The sequence below is a fragment of the Cucurbita pepo genome, chromosome LG16 (assembly GCF_002806865.2).
Source record: "Cucurbita pepo subsp. pepo cultivar mu-cu-16 chromosome LG16, ASM280686v2, whole genome shotgun sequence".
Lineage (NCBI taxonomy): Eukaryota > Viridiplantae > Streptophyta > Magnoliopsida > Cucurbitales > Cucurbitaceae > Cucurbita > Cucurbita pepo.
This window is the reverse complement of record NC_036653.1, coordinates 612,340-636,722: the sequence shown is the minus strand read 5'-3', so window position 1 is coordinate 636,722 and position 24,383 is coordinate 612,340. Positions and strand designations below refer to the sequence as shown.

The following is a 24,383-nucleotide window of genomic DNA, read 5'->3' as shown; positions in this document are numbered from 1 at the left end:
TCAACCATTTAGACCAAGGGTATAAATAGGTAAGTACTTACTACTCAACCATTTAGACCAAGGGTAGAAATAGGTAAGAACTCAATTCTCGACCATTTAGACCAAGGGTGTAGACAGGTAAATATTTAATACTCGACTATTTAGACCAAGGGTATAAATAGGTAAGTACTCACTACTCGACCATATAGACCAATGGTAGAAATAGGTAAGTACCCAAGACTCGACTATTTAAACCAAGAGTATAAACAGGTAAATACTCAATACTCGACCATTTAGACCAAAGTTTAAAATGTTGATGTTGATGAGATATTAATCGAAGTTCTATCAATTTTTCTAGAAAATTAAAAAGAAAAAAATTATTTTAATTAATAGATAAACATTTTGAATTTTTAAATAGGTCAATATATTTATTATTTATATTACATTTTAATTTGTGACAATTTTTTTTTATTATTTATTTATTTATTTAGTGTTGTATCAATTTCTTAATGGTATTAGGGAAATGTTGATTCATGCCTTATGTCCATGTTAAATTAAGAGACTAAAAATTATAGAAATATTGACGTATTGATTGAAATTTAATACTCAGATATAATTTAAGTATACTAAGAAAAATCTTTTATTTTTCTCCCTATGAGCGCCTCCTCCAAGTGTCATCTGACATGAAAACGAAATGTCTACAATTTTATGTCTATCTAAATACTAAGATATAATAAAATGCATCATACTTGAATGTTGATATAAAAATTATATGCGAAAATCTCAATAACAAATAATTATTAATAGTTAAAAAACCGGCAAGATTTGAACCTACACCCTTACACATTTCTCGATCTAGCTCGTCTCCGTGTGATATTTGCTCTGACCTTGTGAATGAGTATGTGCAAATTGATACTTCTCTTGCAGGTTCCTCTTTGCAACCCTTGACTTCTGGTCTGGCCTCTATTGAATATAATGTTGATTCCTCTTCTTCTCTGGGCTCTCATCCTATGATCACACGAGCCAAAGTTGGTATCTTCAAGACTTATCATCTAGTAAATCTTGGTATTTTGGGCTCATCTGGACTTCTTTATGTTATTCTTGCATCCACTGAGCCAAGAGGATTCAAATTTGTGGTTAAGAATCTTGCTTGGGTTATGGCCATGGATGAAGAAATTCGAGCTTGGAACAAAATGACACTTGGACTTTGGTTCCTCGCCCTGCCAACACCAACATCGTGAACTCTAAATGGATGTTTCGCATTAAATATTTTTCTGATGGATCCGTCGAGCGTTTCAAGACTCGTCTTGCTACCAAATGTTATAATAGGTTCTTTGTCTCAACTACACTGACACTTTCAGTCCGATTGTCAAAGCTACTACTGTCCGTGTTGTGCTTTCTCTTAATGTCACAAATAAATGACCTCTTCGGTAACTTGATGTAAAAAATAATTTCCTCAATGGCACTCTTATTGAATATGTTCATATGGAACAACCTCCTGGATGTATTGATTCTCGATTTCTCACTCATGTATGTCTATTCAAAAAAACCGTCTATGGTTTAAAGCAAGGTCCTCACGCCTGGTTTTAGTGTTTTAGCTCATTTCTTCTCATACTTGGTTTTTCTTGCAGGCGCGCTGACACGTCTCTTTTTGTCTTTCATTAGCAATCTAACCTTGTTTATCTACTTCTTTATGCTGATGACATTATTGTTACTAGCAACCACTCATCTCTTCTGTTACTAGCAACAACTCATATCTTCTTGACAGCTTTACTTGCAAACTTCATTCTAAGTTTGCTACCAAGGATTTGGGTTCTCTCACTTACTTTCCTGGTCTTGAAGGTTCACTCACTCTTGATGGTCTCATTATTATTCAGTTAAAATATGCTCGAGATATTCTTACTCGTGCTTAGTTGCTCAATAGAAAACCAGTCTGAACCCTCATAGTTGTTTCTCAACCTCTGACTATTGATGATTCTCCATTCTCTAATCTTACTCTCTATCGATCTCTTGTTGGCGCCCTTCAATACTTGACCATTACGCGTCCAATGGTCTCATTATTATTCAGTTAAAATATGCTTGAGATATTCTTACTCGTGCTTAGTTGCTCGATAGAAAACCAGTCTGAACCCTCATAGTTGTTTCTCAACATCTGACTGTTGATGATTCTCCATTCTCTAATCTTACTCTCTATCGATCTCTTGTTGGCGCCCTTCAATACTTGACCATTACGCATCCAGATATTACACATGCTCTCAAGTTGACCATCATGTCAAGGGAACACTCCACTTTGGAGTTACTTTCGTCCATCTAAGGTGCACATCCAACCTGACCCAACTCGAAAGTAAAATCGAAAGTAAAATTATCTTATTTATTGAAAATATGAGGAAAGAAAATAATAGATAATGAAAACTATGAGATTTGAACCCACGCAGCTCTTTTGAACCAGAGAATACATCTGACACCTTAGACCACTCGATCAAATTTATTTATTCAACAAATCAAGAAATCGATAATTTACATACCCAACAAGTAGAACAAAGCAAAAAATTATATGCATATACTTGTTTAAGATATGGGCATAGAAAATTATAGATCATTATTGACAACAAACCCACGCCCTTTCGGACCAGAGCCTAAATCTGGCGCCTTAGACCACTCAGCCAAATTGTCATACTATAAGACACAAATAAAATTGTCATACTATAAGACACAAATAATTTACTTATTCAACAAACGAGAAATCGATAATTTACTTACCTAACAATTAGAACAAAGCAAAAAATTATATGCACATGCTTGTTTAAGATATGGGCATAGAAAATTATAGATAATTAATGACAACTGTGGAATTTGAACCCACGCCCTTTCAGACCGAAGCCTAAATCTAGCGCCTTAGACCACTTGGCCAAATTGTCATACTATAAGACCCAAATAATTTACTTATTGAACAAACCGAGAAATTGATCAAGGACAAGAACACATCGAAAAAATTATATGCATATACTTGTTTAAGATATGGACATAGAAAATTATAGATCATTAATGACAACTGTGGGATTTGAACCCACGCCCTTTCGGACCAGAGCCTAAATCTGGCGCCTTAGACCACTCGGCCAAATTGTCATACTATAAGACCCAAATAATTTACTTATTGAACAAACCGAGAAATTGATCAAGAATCAAAAAAATTATATGTATATACTTGTTTAAGATATGGCATAGAAAATTATAAATCTTCATTAATGACAACTGTGGGATTTGAACCCACGCCCTTTCGGACCAGAGCCTAAATCTGGCGCCTTAGACCACTCGGCCAAATTGTCATACTATAAGACCCAAATAATTTACTTATTGAACAAACTGAGAAATTGATCAAGAACAAGAACAAATCAAAAAAATTATATGCATATACTTGTTTAAGATATGAGCATAGAAACTTATAGATCATTAATGGCCAAACACACCCTTTCGGACCAGAACCTAAATCTGGCGCCTAAAACCATTCGGCCAAATTGTCATAATATAGGGCACAAATAATTTACTTATTCAAAAAAATTGAGAAACAAAGCAAAAAATTATATACAAAAATTATAGATAATGACAACTTTGGGATTTGTACCCACGCCCTTTCAAACTAGAGCCTAAATCTGGCACTTTAGACCACTCAGCCAAATTGTCATACTATAAGATACAAATAATTTATTTATTCAATAAATCGAGAAAATTGTAAATAATGACAACTATGGAATTTGAAGCCACGCCCTTTCGGACAAGAGCCTAAATCTGGCACCATAGACCACTCGGCCAAATTGTCAAACTATAAGACATATATAATTTACTTATTCAACAAACCGAGAAATCAATAATTTACATACCCGACCCTAAATTTTACCTATTTAATCTAAGATCCTACAAGCGGAATTTTATATTAAATGGGCTCTCATCATAAATGCGCCTTACAATGGCCTTTTATTACCTCATGAAAAACGATTACAAGGGAAAGAAAGGAAAAAGAACAACACCGAAACAACTATCATATACTACCCTATGGTTTACTATGCGATTACAATTCAACCTATTCTAACCTATATTAATGATGCAAACGGGAATTCAACCTAATCTAACCTATTCTACAAAATGAAAAACAACTATCCAATGCATGTGCCACGGTCCCGGGGTGTGCGATGCCGCCGTCGATCTCACATGGATGCCTTACCTTTATCTGAAACGTATAGTAGCATGAGGCTTGAGTATTTCTAGAATACTCAGTAAGTGACCCCCTATCGGGGTTATGCAACAATCACATGCAATGAGATGATGGGACCTATCATTCAATCTGTCTTCCTACGGTGCTGTTCTAACGGGTAACTTTGGACGTGTACCATATACTCTACACACAGCCCATACGTGCGAGTATGAGCTCACCAGCTAGTTCGCACACCGCTGGGCCACTTTCCTTGTCGGGCGAGCATACTCTGGGAGCTCCTTAGGTCGGACACCCGTTAGAACTAGTAACCGTCACGACAGCGCTATGCAAAGCATAATGATCGTTGTCCTGCCATTGGTTGTACGCGTCCGTACCCTCGTGATGGAATAGGGGTATCCCCCTAAATGCATGAGCACACATAATGAATAAGGTCCCCATTACTTCTAATTTTGGCATTAATGAATATAACCCCACTATCATATTTCATGCTTAACACGTCATTTCTCATTTTCAGTCTACTTGTCTGGCATATTCCTAACGAGGTTATAATTCAAGCAATTTACCATGTTTCATGTCATACATTTCATGCCATAATCATTCAAGAACACCCTAAACGTCATAAACATTACATATCACATCATTCTAAACATACATTCACGTTCAGGTCATACATTTCATGCAATAATCATTGAAGAACACCATAAACATCAGAGACATTACATATCCCATCATGCTAAACATACATTCACGTTCAAAAGGTTACGTACATAAGCACAACAATCTAGCATACAATTTAGGTCGTTCACGTCAAGCAATGTCTCGAGGTGATCGGGGACCCTGCAACATCTTATTTCTGTCTCGCTAATGCTGCCACCGAGAGTGGTGATGCTGTTGCCAAGCCCCGTGATCCGCATTGAAAAATCATCAACGGATTCGCCGTCCTTAAAGCGGATCTCCGAGAGCTCTTTCCGCAACTGCTCGATGTTGGATTCCCGCACTCGCTGTACACGATGTCCCACATTGGTTGGGGAGGACAACAAATCACCCTTTATAAGGGTGTGGAAACCTTCCCCTAGCAGACCCGTTTTAAAGCCTTGAGGGGAAGCCTGAAAGGGAAAGCCCAAAGAGGACAATATCGGCTAGCGGTGGATCTGGGTCGTTACAAATGGTATCAGAGCCAGTCATCGGACGATGTGTCGGCCTTCTCGTTGTTCCCCTTAGGGGGGTAGACACGAGGTGGTGTGCCAGTAAGGACGCTGGGCTCCAAAGGGGAGTGGATTTGGGGGCGGTCCCACATCGATTGGATAAAGGAACGAGTGCCAGCGAGGACACTGGGCCCCGAAGGGGGGTGGATTGTGATGTCCCACTGGGGAGGAGCAAATCACCCTTTTTCCCCATAGGGGACGCGTTTTAAAGCCTTGAGGGAAAGCCCAAAGAGGACAATATATCTGGGTCTTTCCCTTTTTTTCCCCATAGTGGACGCGTTTTAAAGCCTTGAGGGAAAGCCCAAAGAGGACAATATATCTGGGTCTTTCCCTGAAAGGGAAAGCCCACCCAAAGAGGACAATATAGCATACATTCACGTTCAGGGAAAGACCAAAGAGGACAATATAGCTAGCGGTGGATCTGGATCATTACAAAATAGCGGTGGATCTGGGTCGTTACAAATCACATCATTCTAAACATACATTCACGTTCAGTGTTATTGGGTCATTACAAATCACATCATTCTAAACATACATTCACGTTCAGTGGATCTGGGTCATTACAAATCAGTTCAGTGGATCTGGGTCATTACAAATCACATCATTCTAAACATACATTCACGTTCAGTGGATCTGGGTCATTACAAATCACATCATTCTAAACATACATTCACGTTCACTGGATTTGGGTCATTACAAATCACATCATTCTAAACATACATTCACGTTCAGTGTTATNCCAAAGAGGACAATATAGCTAGCGGTGGATTTGGGTCGTTACAAATCACATCATTCTAAACATACATTCACGTTCAGTGTTATTAGGTCATTACAAATCACATCATTCTAAACATACATTTACATTCACATACATTCACGTTCATTCTAAACATACAAGCCCAAAGAGGACAATATAGCTAGCGGTGGAGATTTGGGTCGTTACAAATCACATCAAAAAAATTATACTTGTTTAAGATATGGCATAAAAAATTATAGATCTTCATTAATGACAACTGTGGGATTTGAACCCACGGCCTTTCGGACCAGAGCCTAAATCTGGCGCCTTAGACCACTCGGCCAAATTGTCATACTATAAGACCCAAATAATTTACTTATTGAACAAACCGAGAAATTGATCAAGAATCAAAAAAATTATATGTATATACTTGTTTAAGATATGGCATAGAAAATTATAGATAATTAATGACAACGGTGGGATTTAAACCCACACCCTTTCAAACCAAAGCCTAAATCTGGCATCTTAGACCACTCACCCAAAGTATCATACCATAAGACCCAAATAATTTACTTATTCAACAAACCGAGAAATCGATCAACAAACAGCAAGAACAAAGCAAAAAAATTATATTCATAGACTTGTTTAAGATTTGGGCATAGAAAATTATAGATCATTAATGACAATTATGGGATTTGAACCCATGCCCTTTCGGACCAAAGCTTAAATCTGGCACTTTAGACCACTCAGCCAAATTGTCATACTATAAGACATAAATAATTTACTTTTTTAACAAACCGAGAAATCGATAATTTACTTACCCAACGACTAAAAAAAATTAAAAAATTATATGCATATACTTGTTTAAGATATGGGCATAATTTACTTACCCAACGACTAAAACAAATTATTATATGCATATACTTGTTTAAGATATGGGCATAGAAAATTATAAATAATGACAATTGTGGGATATGAACGCACACCCTTTTGGACCAGAATCTAAATCTAGCGCCTTAGAACACTAGGCCAAATTGTTTACTACAAGACAAACAATTTACTTATCCAACAAATTGAAGAATCGATAATTTACTTACCCAACAACTAGTTCAAAACAAAAAATTATATGCATATACTTGTTTAAGATATGCATATACTTGATAGAACAATGTGTCGTGGAGGTAGAAGGCCTATGAGTCGTGAACTTGTTTTCGCATAGAAGAATCTATGATGGATCTGGGGAATAAGCATCTACTAACTCTATGTCAGCCGCTGCAATAATATAGAGGATGTAAGCGTTATCCGGAATGATGGGGCGTAAAGTGTTTGTAGGTGGCTTTTTAAGTCTGCCGTCAAATCCCAGTCTATTGGGCCGACACTAACACTTAGAGACCGTAGAGATCGAAAAAATTATAGCAAGCGTTATCCGGAATGATTGGGCGTAAAGTATATGTAGGTGCCTTTTTAAGTCCGCCGTCAAATCTCAAGGCTCAACCCTAGACAGGCGATGCAAACTACCAAGCTAGAGTAGTGAAATGCATTAAGATCGGAAAGAAGAACGACACGTCTGTGGGCAGACATTGAGAGTACAAAATTATATGCATATGCTTGTTTAAGATATGGGTATAGAAAATTACAGATAATGGACAACTATGAAATTTGAACCCATACCCTTTCAAACCAAAGCCTAAATCTAATGCCTCGACCAAATTGTTTTACTCTTATTCGCAAACAAATTATGGAAAATGACATAGGTGGGATTTGAACCCACACTCTTTCAAAACAAAGCCTAAATCTACCTCGGCCAAAATGTCTTACTATACGACACAAACAATTTACTTACCCAACAACTAACACAAAGAAACAAAAAAAATATCTATGATTCATGTGGTAGAATGGTAAAGTAATAGTGTATGCCTCTAGGCAGCTCAAGGAGTTGTTAGGATCGATACCAGTTGTTAGCTCTGATACCAATTGTTAGGATCGCACAACAACGCACACGCTCGATCTAGATGAACACAAAGAATGGGATAGTGAAAATTGCAAGGAGAACTCTGGCTAGAAGGATTTTTCTTTTTTATTGATTACTTATAAGTATAGAGAATAGAAAAGTACATTTTGCTGACCAGATATATATATATATGGTATAGTTTACTATATATAGCTTTATCAGATTTAGCCATCTACTATATATAGCTATTTACCATATATAGCTTTATTATATATAGCTTTACCAAATATAGCTTTACCGTATATAACCGTTAACCAAGCTATAAATAAGTATCCGGCTCCATAATCTAACAGGAGTATGAGATTAACTACCCGACTCATGACTTAGAGCTAGTATTAGTAGCATTTGCACTCAAGATATGACAAAGCTACTTGTATGGGGAGAATATATAAGGATACATTGACCATAAAAGTTTTAAGTATCTATTTACGCAAAACGAACTTAAGATAAGGTAACAAAGATGAATGAAATTGGTAAAGTATTGTGACATAGAAATTCTCTATCATCCAGGTAAAGCAAACGTTATAGCTGTCACACTATGCAGGAAGACGATTCACTTATCTACATTGATTATGATTCTGAAGGAGCTACAAGAAGATATCCAAAGAGTTGAGATAGAAGTCATTGTGTAGGGCGCCATGGCACGATTGGTTCAGTTAACAATCCAACCCACCTTAAGGAAGCATATAATAAATGGTCAAGGAATCGACTCATACCTCAGCAAGATCCTACAACAACAAGCGGTAGACTAACCCAAAGGGTTCTTGATTTCATCAGACGATAGTTTGCTTTGGTAGGCCAATTATGCCTCCCCAAGAAAGAGGTGATCCTAAAAGAGTTATTGCTTGAGGTTCATGACTCTCCTTACACGTTCTACCTAGGGAGCACAAAGATGTACCATAATTTAATATCGTATTATTGGTGGCAAGAAATAAAATATGACGTTGCAAAACATGTGAGTCGATGTTTGACATGCCAACAGATAAAGGTGCCGAGACAACGGACTTAAGATTACCTTAAGACAACTCTTGAGCATTCCTCAATGGAAGTGGGAGAAGGTAGCCATGAATTTCATCTCAAGGTTGCTCAAAACTAAGAAAGGATTCATAGTGATATGAGTCATCATCGACAAGTTGACTAAGTCAGCTCACTTCATCCCTGGAAAGATAATATATATAAATGGGTTTAGTTGTACATAGCGGAGATAATTCAACTTCAAGATGTACTAGTTTTCATAGTATCGGACCAAGATGCAAGTCTCACATCTCATCTCGGGAAAAGCCTCTAAAAGGTATTTGTCACACAATTTAGGTTCATTACGTCATTCTATCTTTAGATAGATGGACAAAACCTAGAGACTGAACCAGATACTTGAGAATATGTTGAGGGTGTGCATCATGAATTTCACAAGAAGCTGGGGCGAGCACTTGCATCTCATAGAGTTTACCTAGAATAATAGTTGTTAGTCGACCATACAAATGACACCTTATGAAATGTTACATGGATGAAAGTGTCAGTCTCCTATCTTTTGAGAAGAAGTAGACAAACAACAGCTACTAAGGCCGAAATTGGTTCATGCTACCAACCAATAGTTTGGAAGATCAAGTTAAGGATTCAAGCACCAACCAATAGTTTAGAAATTGGTTTAGGGTTTAGGGTAGAAGAGCTATGCATATTCGCGACGGAAGGACCCATGAAAGTATTTTTTAAGATAGCACCCATGAGAGTGCTCAAGTTTGGAAAGAAGGGCAAGTTAAGTCCCAACAAATTAGCACTGTCACCTAACATCTTTGTCGTGCATGATATATTCCACGTCTCAATGTTGTGAAAGTATACTACCGATCCTTCACACATCATTGAGCATGAGACACTTTTCTTAAGAGATGACTTGACTTATGACAAGAAACAAGTGCATGTCCATGTAAAGGACGTCAAGAGATACGTAACAAGGACATTACCTTGGTCAAGGTCCTGTGGAGGAACCATCTAGTTAGGAGGAGACTTGAGAAGGCAGGAAGAGTGAGATCGTTGTACCCTAGACTTTTTCATGGCTAGTTAACTTTCAGAGAAGAAAGTTCCTAGGGGGATGATTTGGAGGATGATTTGTAACGCCCGAGAAAGTTGAGAACAAGTGAAGGGAAAAAATGTAATTTTTAATTTTTAATCAAGTTATTCTATTTTTAATATATTAACGGGTAAGAATTTGAAGGTGTCGTAAAAGTTGAGAACATGTTGATCAAATAAGTCGAATATCTCAATCCAAAAATACTTGTTTGAGATTCGAATCACTCCACAAGCAAGATTGATCATGTCGAGCTTGAATAATTCTACATGCAACCTAAACTACATAGAATTGCAAAGAAACTTAGTCATTGGCTAAAGAAAGCACAAATGCTCATTTTATTATATTTCCAAGTCTACTTACCAATACAACATACATGCCTTTATATAACTTCAAAATCAAACTATTAAAGGTATTCCAATGGCTTTATATAACCTCAAAATGAAACTACTAAAAGCAGTCTAAGAGTTGTAACATTCATAGTGGCTTATATAACCTCAAAATGAAACTAGTAAAGCATTCCAAGAGTTGTAACCTTCATACTTTGTGGCCATAAGCATTTCAAGAATTGTAACATTCATACCGGCCATAATTGACCATTATGTACATGTAACCTAGAGTAAATAAAAAGTCTTAAAATATATTAATGAAATATAATAACTCTAAATTATTCTAAATGGTAATCCACCCAAATTTTATAACAATGAAACTTGAAACTTTAATCTTCTTTAACGTGGCATGAATTGAAATATCTTTTGATAATTTCAACAATATTTTCTTTACATCTTCATTGAAATATATTGTATGATTGATGTTTCTTGGTTCATATCAATGTATTTTGATGGAGTGATGTATTTTAGTGGTCTTTTCTTATTTCTTTGTAAAAGAAAAATTTTCGTTACTATTTTCATCAAATTTCTAAGTGAAATGCATGCACGTGTTTAAATGTTTTTAATTTTACACACTTTTTCTTATTTTCACCTCAGTAAGTAAGGATTTGTGGCTCAAATTCCTGGAAAAGCGGGTCAGGTTGTTACACTATGAGTGACTTGAATATTGGTGATAATATCAACAACTAAACGTTCTCACAAACCGACATAGACTTAAAAATGGTGGACTAGAGCCTAATTCTAGCACTTTAGACCACCCTGCCAAATTGTCTTACTTTTTAAATTTATTAGCTTTTGTGGCCCTTAATCTCATTTTAATTAATTAATTCATTAATATTTTGATGATAACAAACTATCTTTTATTTTCAGTATTTTGAACTTCAGATAGTATAAGGTTGGGAATATCGATTTCAACCATTTTCAATCACTCAAATGTGAACTAAAAGAAGAAATTACTAGACAAGATACATGACCTGACATGTGGCAGCTAAATTAACTCCACAAACAAATCAAACTATGACACTTATAATTTTGAGAGAGTAACAAATTGCAGAGTTTTTCATTTTAAAATTACTTTTAAATAAATAAAAAAAAAATCTAGAGTTGGAAGTGTTCTTACAAAATTTAATATGGGTGTTCTTGCAAAATTCAAATACTTATACCGGTATTACCCTGAGTCGTGAAAATGATTGAGTTTGTTTTGAAGTAAAAAGAGCGGTGTAGTGATTGAGCTCTGATCCAAATTCCCAAGAGACGCTTGGGAGGAGTGGAGTAGGTCGAGTTTGACCGAACCACCATAAAACTATGGTGTCATATTTTCTAACTCTTATCTATTTAATTTCAAAATTATTATTGTGATTTACGGTTGGTTATAAGTTGATTAGAATCGAACTATTTTGTTCTATTAATTATCATAAAAAATTCCGTAATTAGAAAAATAAATTACGCTTAAATACTTTTATCGTTAATTTCACCCCTCGCCGTACCGATCCAACAAAATTAAGCCTAGCTTATCTTATAGTTATATAACATGACCCAATCAAATTAAATTGATGAATAAAATTGCACTACTTTTACTTAGTGCATAATAAGTTGATTGAATTAAATTTTGTAATGAATATGGTACAGCATGAACGAGTGGGCCCGACTTCAATAATTGTGGACTGCCATTTCCAGAGGTCCGAAAAAGCTCTCACATCTCAATTTCTGATCTCCAGACCTAATCCTCTTATCGTCACTGCTTCCCTTTGCTTTCTTCATTCTCTGCAAAACCCTAGACCCCCCCGTCAAAGCTTCCTATACTCTTCCATGGCAAGGAAGCGAAAGCTCGACTCCTCTAAATCCTCCGAGCCTCCTAAGAAGCTCCAACAGCAAGAAGCTCAAGCCGTCCTCGACGAGTCCAAGCCCCTGAATGAACCCCTCAAGGAAGTCGTTGCTGAGGATCTTTCGAATTACGAGGTGGTCGAGGAAGAAGACGATGCCGATCAAGACGATGATAACGAGGGGGAGGAGGAGGAGGAGGAGGAGGAGGAGGAGGAGGAGGATGACGAGGAGGAGGAGGATGATGAAGGCGATGCGAATGTCGATAACCACCATCAAGCCCCCGATATTTCCTCCTCCTCCGCCGCTGCTGCAACTACTTCTGACGACGACGACGAAGACGAGCCAATTCCGAATCTCTTGGATCCTTTCGGCAAGGACCAGCTTATAAATCTGCTTTGCGAAGCGTCGGAGAAGCATGCGGATGTGGCTGAAAGGATTCGAACGGTTGCTGATGCGGACCCGACCCACCGCAAGATTTTTGTTCACGGGCTAGGTTGGGATACAAATGCCGAAACTTTGATCAGTGTGTTTAAGGAATATGGTGAGATTGAGGACTGCAAAGCTGTCTGTGATAAGGTCTCTGGTAAGTCCAAGGGTTATGGTTTCATCCTCTTCAAGAAGCGCAGTGGAGCTCGGAAAGCTCTGAAGGAACCCCAGAAGAAGATTGGCAATAGGATGACTGCCTGTCAGTTGGCTTCGGTCGGGCCTGTTCCAACGTCTAGTGCGGTGGCGGCCCCCCAAGGACCACCTGCTTCCGAATATACGCAGAGGAAGATTTATGTGAGCAATGTCGGAGCTGATGTTGACCCCCAGAAGTTGCTCACTTTCTTTTCCCAGTTCGGTGAAGTTGATGAAGGACCATTGGGGCTTGACAAGACGACGGGTAAGCCTAAAGGTTTCTGTCTATTTGTGTACAAGACGATAGAAAGTGCGAGGAAGGCATTGTTGGAGCCCCACAAAAATTTTGAGGGTCATGTCTTGCATTGTCAGAAGGCGATCGACGGTCCCAAGCCAGGGAAGTCTCAGCACCAGCATCATACACAAAATGCGCCGTTTCAGAGGAATAAGAATCCTAATTATGCAGGTGGGGCGACATCTGGATCGGGACACTTGATGGCGCCTGCAGGGCCTGGTGTTGGTTATAACCAAGGACCTCCACAAGCATTGAACCCGGCTCTTGGCCAGGCCCTTACTGCTTTGCTAGCGGGTCAGGGTGCTGGGTTGGGACTGACTAATTTGTTAGGGACAATCGGATCTACTTCAGGGCTTAATCCAGTCATACAAGGCGCTGGACCTGGAGTACAAGGTGGGTATGGGAGTCAAGCAAATATAAGCCCTGGAGTGATGGGATATGGAAGTCAAAGTGGTTTGCAGGGTGGATATCCAACCCAACATATGGGACAGGGTGGAACTGGAAGAGGAGGGCAGCATGGGGTTGGGCAGTATGGTGGTCCTGGCGGTTATATGGGGCACTAGTGCCTCGATGCGGTACAGATTCACTCTCCTTATACTCCTTATTCTTTTGCTTTATCTTAATATATGTATACTAACGTACTAATCTTTGAATGGTTGAGCTATGGAAGATATTAGCTATCGTTATAGAAGGATATGACCTTAGATTGAACAAAAAATGGCATTTGTGGAGTAAAAGATTGGTTGGTTGAAATACTTCTGTTGGTGACAGGACTATTAGATGGTAACAATATGACATCCCTTTTCTTATGTTGTAGGCTGATTTCACTAACTAATATTGCTGTCTGATTCCATTTAAGAATGGTAATGGCTGTGGGATTTTCGTGATGTACTCATTGAACTTTTGTAGTTAAGTTCTGAAGTGTTTTTTTGTGCTTTCAGATTTTAACTATGTATTTGTGTTTGTACTTATTTTAGGTTCCCTGTATTTAAATTAAGTTTTGTAGTTTTTGTGTTGCGATAGTTCTTGGAATTAGTCAGAATAGTAAGATGCAAGTTCCAACATCTAAGCTTGACTAATGATTTTTCTGAGTTTTTGATGTTAGTATCCTAGGATGATGTAATTAATCTGTTACTTTTTTATGTTGAAGGTTTTCTAGAGTTTGGCAATTTTCTAAACATTATTTAACTACAATCCATTGTTTAGCTATTTAGCACTCTTTTTGAAACTATCCATGGGAGTGCAATACATCGCTTTAAATTCTGTTTTAAGATTATGGAGAGAAGCTCTTGTTCTTTCAATTCAAAGCTTCAATATAAAAGTTATTTGCTTTCTCCCTCCTTTTACCTTTCTTCTTCTTCCTTGTTTTTTCCTCCTCCATTTTCTTTAGAAGCTAATATTTCTCCACTTTAGCATGCTATAAACCAATTTAGGTCTCATGTTTAGTACGTTACCTGTTTTCTTGGGATAAGGATGTTGGGAAGTGATCTTGATTTGTGATAGTTTTCTACTCACTTTTTGGAGCCCAATGATGGTTTTTCCCATCTTCATATCATAACTAAAAGTATTTAACGGAAGTCAAAAACATCTTTCTTCTCCACATGATATCCTGAATTTAAATAGCCCTATTGAACAATTTGAAAAGGATGTTTCTGAAAATTTTGTTTTCTGAAATTATTCTTTCATGCTATCTTATTCGTTGTGCAGATCTCACTCATATGTGCGACAGTATTTTTGTACTGATCAGGTGATTCTCTGAAGTTTAAGGAGCTGATGCAAATGACGTTTTCGACCCTCTTCATTTAAGCTTTGTTTTAAATCTGTAGTTTTTGATCTATTGAAGATTTGTTTCAAAGATTTGGATCAGTTTTAGTACTTTTGAGTAATACTATGTAACCTCTAGCTCAATGGTTGACCAAAAATATTTTAAACTCTTTCGCCCCTATGGTTTTAATAGATCTTGCACTTGACAGTGAGGTTATGGCTTATTCTTTTTCATTGATTTCTTTTGTGATTATTCCAACTAAAATTCCATGCTTTGCAAGGGTTTATACCCAACTACTATTTACATCTCTTAGCTTTATTGCTCTTGAAAATTTTGAAATTCATCTCTATCTTGGTTTACAATGATATTTTTCTTTTTATGCTTTGGGAAACTGTAAAACGTGGGTTGTTTTAGTTTATATTTTTTACGTTTGGCATTAAAATCCTAGTCTGAGAATCTGTTTATCCAAATCATTTTCATGGTTCATCCCCTTCACATCTTTTCTTCCTTGTGGAAGAGCTAATTCTAGAAGCTATTGTTATTTTTCTTGAAAGGTTTCTGATTTTAAAACATGTATCACACTGTCCTTTGATCCACAAATTTCAATTTTCATTGAGCTTTTTATATTGGTTTTACGTGTGGCCAGCTGAGGTCTGGATCACATATTGTTCATGCTATGAGTTTGTGGTTTGCATATGATAGTTAATATTAATCTAATCAGGTTGCTCGGTTGGAATGAAGGGCTACTATTTTGCAGGTTGTCTCCTTCGTAAGGTATTTTCATTCTTGTATTTTTTTTCTTAGTAAAGCCTAGAGTTTCTTTTACAGCACCAAAGGCTCCGAGGGATCGGTGCTATCTTATACTAAAAATCATTTATTTTTTGCATTTTGTATGTTTTCACTAGGATGGTATTATGGTTATATGTTATCTACATTTAAAAAAATAGAAACAGTAGTACTTTAAACTTTTGAATTTACTAAGTTAGAGGGTTGGCTTTAGGTCTATTAGACATAGATTTTAATCCAATGGGTTTATTGAGTTCATTATCATTTCCTTTATAACGTATAATACTCGGTCATTAATCTCGTTAAAGTGATTACGTCAAGACTTGTCCATCTTGTAAAAGTGATTGTTCTCCTTTACTTTTCTTGTTATCACTTTTTCTCATCAAGTTCACCTGCACCATTCAAATCCTTTTTATATGTGTAAGCATCTTCATACTTTCAATCTTATGATGATCATATACTTGCTTCAATATTTTTCATGAGATAATTTTTTTTTTTTTTTTGTTGAATTTTAATTTGTGGTGTTCTTTGATTTGCTGAGTAAACTTCTTTGGTTTTTTTGCTTTTTTCTATCTCAATATGGTTTATAATCTAAAGGTAGGAGGCATGACTGGTGCCGTTTAATCTTATAATTGTTGAATATATATATATATATATATATATATATATATATATATATATATATATTTATTATCTTGGGATAGACTGTGTGTATGTATGTCAATGTCTTGTGGGCTTGCAATTTCTAAAAGCTAGTCAGAAAAGTTCATAGGTCTTGAGGAAAAAAATGGGTTGCTTGACAGTGATTCGTCTCCATTTCCTTGTATTCATCTGTTTTAACCACTTTAATACTCTCAATTCAAATCTTACATTATCTAGTATGTGGCGACATTGAGTTTTCGATTTAGTCACAGTTTTTGGATCTGTAGATTGCTCATAGTTGTAGAAATGTCTGAAGAACATGAATGTTGATTTAGTCACAGCTTTTGGATCTGTGGATTGTTCTTAGTCATAGAAACATCTGAGGAGCATGAATGTCGATCTAGTCGCAGTTTCTGGATCAGTGGATTGCTCATAGTCGTAGAAATGTCTGAAGAGCATGAATGTCGAAATAGTCACAGTTCTTGGATCTATGGATTGCTCTTAGTCGTAGAAATGTCTGAATAGCATGAATGTCGAAATAGTCACAATTTTTGGATGTATGCATTGCTCTTAAGTCGTAGAAATGTCTGAAGAGCATGAAGGTCGATTAAGTCGCAATTTTTGGGTTAGTGGATTGCTCTTAGTCGTAGAAATGTCTGAAGAGCATGAAGGTCGATTTGGCCACAATTTTTGGGTAAGTGGATTGCTCTTAGTCGAGAAATGTCTGAAGAGCATGAAGGTCGATTTAGTCGCAATTTTTGGGTCAGTGGATTGCTCTTAGTCGAGAAATGTCTGAAGAAAATGAAGGTCGATTTGGTCACAATTTTTGGGGTGGATTGCTCTTAGTCGTAGAAATGTCTGAAGAGCATGAAGGTCGATTTAGTCACAATTTTTGGGTCAGTGGATTGCTCTTAGTCGAGAAATGTCTGAAGAGCATGAAGGTCGATTTAGTCACAATTTTTGAATCAGTGGATTGCTCTTAGTTGTAGAAATGTCCGAAGAGCATGAAGGTTGATTTAGACACAATTTTTGGATCAGTGGATTGTTGCTCTTAGTCATAGAAATGTCTGAAGAGCATGACTATCTTAGCTTAATCTCATTGGAGTCACTTTGAGAGAGAGTTTGGAATGTATTTGTTGTACTAACATATCTGTAGTGTCTTCTTGGCTTTGTGTATTTCAGCATTTTCTGACGCATAGATATTCCTTTTGAGAACCTCTGTTTTGAAGTTGGTTCACATATCACATGTGGATGTAGGGATAGAACAAGTCAGTAATGGCATTCACCTGAATAGCCTTATAAATGTCTTGGTTTGGTTTGTATTAGAACTGGGTAGAGCCTGCATGAATGAATCTTTTAAAATTTATCCTTATCCCTAAACAGTATTTTATCCATCTGATTTAATGTTGGGTAGCTTAGAGTTCGAATATATTTTTACGAACTCTTTCAAGATTTAAATTTTCGATTCGATTTCTCGGTATGATGAAATAGTAAAATGTTTCTTAGTTTTAATAGGAGTTGTTTTTGCTTTAATTTCTTAGGGATAATGATTTTTTTAAAAAAAAAATTCGTTTTTTTGTTGAATTTTTAAACCATCCACGTGGTTTTTGCTTGAATATTAAATCAATTACATTAATTTGAAAATAAGTTGGATTAGTAAATCAATTACTAAAAAAGAATAAATCAAATTAAAGAGGATAAAAATGGGGCACTGATTCGAAATAATATGGATTAAAAAGAGTACCATACATCCATTGCAGTTTCAAGAAGTTAGAATCATATTTTATATTTCACTTGAACTTAAAAGGTCATATAATAAAAATAAGATATGAATATAACTTTAAGTGTTTAAATTAAATGTACATTGAATAAGAATATAATATTTAAAATTTTAAGACGTTTAAATTACGAAATATATATTGAGATACTTTATATGATATTTATATATATGATATAAGATATTATATCCTATATTTAAAAATTAATAATAAATTAATAATTATTTAGATTCAACTCAATGCAACTCAAGTTCATTATATTTTGAGTCAACAAATTTTTTTTAACGAAATTTAAAACATATTGTTACTTTTAGCCCATTAATTTGCTTTAACTTACGATATGGTTCTCTTTAGTTTATTAGTTTACTTTAGCTCATTACAAATTGCCGAGCCTACTATTGTTACTTTTAGTCTATTAAATTGCTTTAACTCATTATGGATCGAACCCACGGGAAGTGGATATTGTTCTCTTTTCTTTAATCTATTAGTTTGCTTTAGTCTATTACAAATCACCGCAAGCTTAATGGGTCAATCTCAAAATTTTAAAACGGGTAATACTGGTTTTTTCTTTTTTTTCAAAATAAATATTTGTCGTTGTCCGTAAATGAACTTTAAGTGGGTCTCGCAGCTTCAGTAGTTTTTCAGTCCACTACTCAGTTGAGTTTGGGTTGAATAAAGGATCTCTCTCTCTCTCTCGCTCTCTTTCTCTCTTTCTCTCTATAGCCTGTATTTCCAGCTATTCAAACGAACTTCCGAAGGAATCGAGATCGATCTCATGGAGAATCACAAGGAGGTAATTCTTAAACTCATGCTTCTGTCTTCATTGATTTTTGGTTTTATTCTGCTTCGCGAAAAAATGGTGGAAGTTAACGAGGATGATTCCGATCTCTTGTTCTTGTTGCCTTTTCTTGAGTAGGACGATTAACAAAACCTTAGTGGATTTGCAGAATTTAGATTATTAACTGCTCAAAATACATCGAAGATTCTTTATATTTTAATCATTTTGATGCACTTTCTCGGCAACCAAACAGAAGTTAGAGAGTGTATTCCTTGATCTTGTGCTGTATGAAAACATCGGTTTGCATAGAACGATTGAACACTTACTGAAATTCGACCTTCGACATTTTCTTTTCCCGAATTCTTTGTTGAAGTTCTGCCGTGTCTTCTTCTGCTTCCGATTTCTCTTCTTACAAATCTCAATTAGTTTCTTCATAATCTATCATGATTCGAAACTTTCGTCTCTAAATTCGTTCCGCTCTCAGACATCGCTTCCGTTTCTCGATAATCTCTGTTGATTCGTTTCTGATGTTACTCCGCTCTCAGACATCGCTTCCGTTTCTCGATAATCTCTGTTGATTCGTTTCTGATGTTACTCCGCTCTCAGACATTGAAATTGCCGAATTCTGGAGTCCAATCCAGGACTTGAATAGTTAGCTATTGGATGAAATTTCAGTTTGTTGAATGAATTTGAAGGAATTTTTTGAAAACTCGTCTGCAAGAGATTTTGAGCCTAAGGCCGGACCAATCCTTTGCAGCAGATAAGATAAAAAATTGGGGCAAATTTTTAATCAATGCTCCTATTTATTTCAATTTTACTCGCTTTTCGAGGGAGTTCAAATCAATCGTCAAATCAATCCGTAGGTTCATTATTGATAGTGCGCCAGTACCTAAACGTGTAAACCTACTAGTAATTGATTACCTGACTTGGCTATTGAGTCCGAACCTATTCTTAAAAGTTTGTTTTATTAAATTGAATCATGAAATTGGATGATTAGTAATATAACTATTTTGCTGGAGATGAACACGATTCTCCACATTGATATTCCTTGATTATGTATTTATGATCATTCTCTAAATTAGTTGATGTGGGACTTTCATCCAACACTAGGCTCGACTTTTTTTCTTTTTGACTCTTAGTCATTTTTTACTATGCCTTCGAAGCTTACAATACTTTTGTTTCATTTTAAGTTTTATTCATTTTTTACTATGCCGTCGAAACTCACAATACTTTTATTTCTTTTTTAGTTTTAGTCATTTTTTACTATGCTTTCGAAGTTCACAGTACTTTTGTTCACATTTGAGGTTTATATTGACATGACTAAGTTTAGGGCATGACTCTGATACCATGTTAGATGAACACGACTTCACAATGGTATGATATTGTCTACTTTGAGCATAAGCTCTCATGGCTTGCTTTGGCTTCCCAAAATGCCTCATTCCAATGGAGATAGTATTTCTTGATTATAAACTCAGGACCAAGCACCCAAGCTCCAGAAGAAAGAAGGTTAAAACGAATCCAAACCCTTGGTAATTCATACAGGCCTAGAGAAAAGTATTGGAATAAACTCGTGTAATCTCAAAAGCCAACGTATTCAAGGAAAAGGTATACCCCTACAAAAACCCATAGAGGAAAGAAAAGGCGAACTTGCTTCAAATGTTGAGAAGAAAGACATTATGCTAATAAGTGTCCAATTAGAGGAAAGATCAATGAGTTGGATATTGATCAAGAGTTGAAGAATTAGCTACTACAACTAGTTCTAACCGACTCAGAACAATCCAGCGAGGGAGAGATCCTCGAACTTCAAGAAGAATCCGATTCATATTCTAACAATACGAATTAGAAAAAGAAGGAAAAAGGACATGCGAAGGATGCATAAATGTCCTTATAAAGGATCAAGAAATTCTACTCGAGGTGGTAGAAAAAGTTCAAGATCCAGAAATTCAACAGAAAATTGTTCAACGACTTAGAGATGCCATGACAATCTCTAAGCCATCTGAAAGGGAAAAAGAAATCGCTACAGTCTTCAATCAGTTCTCCAAAGGTTTGAAAAACCTAGAGAACTAACTAGTCAAGATCTTTAAAGAGAGATTAATAATCTCAAACAAGTAGTGTAGGCATTAAGATCTAAAACCAAGTCAGAATCTTATATGCTTCGCCAAGAAATTCTCAAACTTCAGAAATGCTGTCTGAACAAAGGGAAACGACGCAACCGATCCTAGACGAAGATGATTATCAAAGTTCATTTGTTGGAGCCATCACCACTTCTCAATATCAAAAATAGTACGCTCTCGTTACCCTTAAAATTTATGATTTCAAAATCACATTAAAAGCTCTCATAGATACCGGAGCCGATCAAATTTGCATTTAAGAAGGCCTAATACTTACAAAGTATTTTGAAAAAACTATTAAGGGCGTTCGAGTTGCAAACAACAACAAACTCAAAATAAATCAATTACATATTATCAAAAGTTCATGTTTGCAATGATGAAATTTGCTTCTTAAATTCCTTCTTTTTAGTAAAATACTCGGACAAGAATTAATCCTAAATAGTCATTTCATTACTCAATTATACCCTTTCAAATTGGGGAGAAGATAAAAATTAATTTCCTCTCCCATGTGAAGATTAGTGAGGTAAATAACTTTCAAAAGAATACAATTATTCAATCCGTAAATGTACTAAATTACAAAAAAAAAAAAAAAACAAATCTCTTCTCGAAAGGAAGAGATTTCATTCAAAAGAATAGAAGAACCGCTTCAAAGTAAGACTGTCCAGTCTAAAATCAAAACATTACAAGATCAAATAGATCCTTAATGCCTCTTGGAATAGGAAGCAACATATAGTTAATCTTCCTTATGTTAAAAACTTTGACGAGAAAAATATTCCTACAAATGCCCGACCTATTCAAATGAATAAATAATTGCTGACATTCTGCAAGGCAGAAATTAATGATCTTTTGCAGAAGGGTCTTATTAGGCCATCAAAGAGTCTCAGGTCATGCGTGGCTTTTAACGTTAACAACCAGGCAGAGAAGGAACATGGAGTTCCGCGACTGGTAATAAACTACAAATCCTTAAATAAGGTTTTGGAATGGATTAGATATCTAATTCCAAATAAATTTGATTTAATGCAAAGAATTTCAAATGCAAAAATATTTTCAAAATTTAATATGGAGTCAGGATTTGGCAAATCCAGATTTCAGAAAAGGACAAGTATAAAATGGCTGTCAACATCCCTTTCGGACAGTACGATTGGAACGTTATTCCATTTGGGTTAAAAAACGCTCAATCTGAATTATAAAAAATCATGAATGATATTTTCAATCATTTTCAATCTTTTCCAATTGTTTATATTGATGATGCTCTGATTTTCTCTCCAAACATTGATCAACATTTGAAGCATCTTCAAACATTTTTTACAACAGTAAAAAGAAATGGTTTAGTTGTTTCTAAACCAAAAATTAAACTTTTTCAAACAAAGATCGATTTTCTTGGATTTAAAATTTATTTTGGTCCAATTAAACTCATTTAAAGATCCATTCTGTTTGTCTCAAACTTTACGGATCGCGGATAAAATCCAACCACAAAGATTTTTGGGACGGCTCAATTATGTGTCTGATTTCCTTCCAAATATCAAACCCATTTCCAAGCCACACCACAGCTTGAAAGGCTAAAAAAGAATCCAAAGCCCTTAGACTGAAGTTTAAAAAATTAAATCCCCTTGTCAAATCAATTTCGTGTTTATCTATGATAACCCGAGGGCTAGTTTAATAGTGGAGACCGACGCATCCGATATAGGATATGGAGGAATCCTGAAACAGTCCCTTGAGAAGAAAGTGATGGTGTTAATATAACACATGCGGAAGCAATTTGGATCTTAGACACTTTTAGAACATCAATTATAGTAAATAACTAGCATGTTCTCAAGTATTAAAACTTAATGAGTTTGAATACTAACCTTTTATAGTTCAAATTCCTTTTTCCTCACGAACCGGTTTCGAACCACCACTAGTGTCTTCTCTACTATCCTTCGGCCTTAGAACGGGATTGTGGAATCCGGTGAGTGACTAAACTTGGGAGGGATTTAGTATATATGAAGAGAGAGTTTATGAGAATTTTCTAAAGGTCTTTTTCAAGGAGGAAGCCCTTCCATGCACCATGATCACTCTATTTAAAGAGTCATGTTTGCATGTTCATGCAAATTTGAGATCACCAAATTTTGACACTCAAAATTCCACTAAAATGTTTGGGATTATGTGGCAAACATGCATGCTTAAGTTAACCAAATTTTGACACTCAAAATTCCACTCAAATTTGTGGGGTTTATTTGACAAGCATGCAAGTTTGGTTAAACCAAATTTTGACCCCTCAAAATTCCAGTACATGTANGATAAAGTCAATATTTTTATTCAACAATCAATTTGAATTATTAATTTCAAATTAAAGTAATATTAAATGATTAATTAAACTATTGAATTAATATTTAATATTAATTCAAATGCCAATCCCAATTAATTCTGGCATATATTTGATTAAGATATTTAAATCTTATTTAAATATCTCAGATTCTCTCTTTTTGTTTAATTCGTAAATAAAACAAAAATGTGGTTAAATATATCGTATATATNTGCGGTTAAATATATCGTATATATGTAACGCATTCTTCCTAATTTGAATTCGAACACTTCGAACTCACTTGTCACACTGTTCTATGGTTTAGTCCGATATGAGCTAGTAGAGGGACCTAATGGACCTATAGATCATGGGCTCCTACGATCCAAGATTAACCGGTTAAACTCATTAACCTTGTTAACCAACATTCGTTAACTACTAAGACATTCCATTATAGCCTAGTAGTTGCACTCCCCTCACTATAGATATATTTCTGTCCATTTGATATAACCATGATTAGTAAGTCGATCCTTCACAGGTTGTTCGTAACTAGAGCTGGGTCAATTTACCGTTTTACCCCTGAAGTTACTTCTTGTTCCTTATGTCTCACTGATCCTCTAATAAACAATTGGTTTGTGGTCCAACCAGTAAACCGAATCCCTCTCAGGCCAATGAGAGGGTGGGGCCCCTTGTTCAAGACCTGGAGTCAGTGCTTAAGGGAACTACCTTTCTTCTATCCCTAAAAGTGGGTAGGAGTGAATTCCGTCTTGCACCCCACGTCCCCAGCCATTCACCCAGTCTTACCCCTGAAATGGGAGGCCTGTTGAGTCGGCGAACTAGAGCCACTCTCACCCATGCAAATCTAAGGATAATTCCGAATAAACAGGAGTTCATGGTTAGCTCAGGATTAAAA

The 24,383-nt window shown here is 35.9% G+C and overlaps 1 protein-coding gene, 1 long non-coding RNA gene and 4 other non-coding genes across 13 annotated transcripts in view; 2 read left to right on the top strand and 4 right to left on the bottom strand.

Moving 5' to 3' along the window:
• Positions 1 to 3,025: 3,025 nt before the first annotated feature.
• TRNAL-UAG lies at positions 3,026 to 3,105 on the bottom strand. Its single transcript has one exon. It is a non-coding gene; the product is annotated as a tRNA-Leu (tRNA).
• Positions 3,106 to 3,225: 120 nt separating this feature from the next.
• On the bottom strand, positions 3,226 to 3,305 carry TRNAL-UAG. The gene has a single exon. It is a non-coding gene; the product is annotated as a tRNA-Leu (tRNA).
• Positions 3,306 to 6,401: 3,096 nt separating this feature from the next.
• On the bottom strand, positions 6,402 to 6,481 carry TRNAL-UAG. The gene has a single exon. It is a non-coding gene; the product is annotated as a tRNA-Leu (tRNA).
• A 329-nt stretch (positions 6,482 to 6,810) lies between these two features.
• Positions 6,811 to 6,890, bottom strand: TRNAL-UAA. Its single transcript has one exon. It is a non-coding gene; the product is annotated as a tRNA-Leu (tRNA).
• Positions 6,891 to 12,246: 5,356 nt separating this feature from the next.
• Positions 12,247 to 15,317, top strand: LOC111776714 (UBP1-associated protein 2A-like). 8 transcript variants are annotated; one of them, XR_002812284.1, is made up of 3 exons: positions 12,248 to 13,904; positions 14,000 to 14,112; positions 15,037 to 15,317. XR_002812284.1 is itself a non-coding variant. In XM_023656037.1 (2 exons), the coding sequence occupies exon 1, from the start codon at positions 12,402 to 12,404 to the stop codon at positions 13,890 to 13,892; it is 1,491 nt and encodes a 496-aa protein (XP_023511805.1). In that variant the 5' UTR covers positions 12,247 to 12,401; the 3' UTR covers positions 13,893 to 13,904; positions 15,059 to 15,317. The 8 variants fall into 8 exon arrangements, 4 of the variants coding, with proteins under 4 accessions (XP_023511805.1, XP_023511806.1, XP_023511804.1 ...); XM_023656037.1 differs by lacking the exon at positions 14,000 to 14,112 and having other exon boundaries at positions 12,247 to 13,904; positions 15,059 to 15,317; XR_002812286.1 differs by having other exon boundaries at positions 12,248 to 14,112; positions 15,077 to 15,317.
• A 3,615-nt stretch (positions 15,318 to 18,932) lies between these two features.
• The window catches only part of LOC111776717, a 30,539-nt gene continuing 25,088 nt past the window's right edge, over positions 18,933 to 24,383 (top strand). The window contains exon 1 of the long non-coding RNA XR_002812287.1: positions 18,933 to 19,093. This is a non-coding gene — a long non-coding RNA (uncharacterized LOC111776717). The remainder of the gene's footprint in view (positions 19,094 to 24,383) is intronic.

Coding starts and splice junctions, on each gene's coding strand:
- LOC111776714 (XM_023656037.1), top strand. CDS start 12,402: ATGGCAAGGAAGCGAAAGCTCGACTCCTCTAAATCCTCCGAGCCTCCT.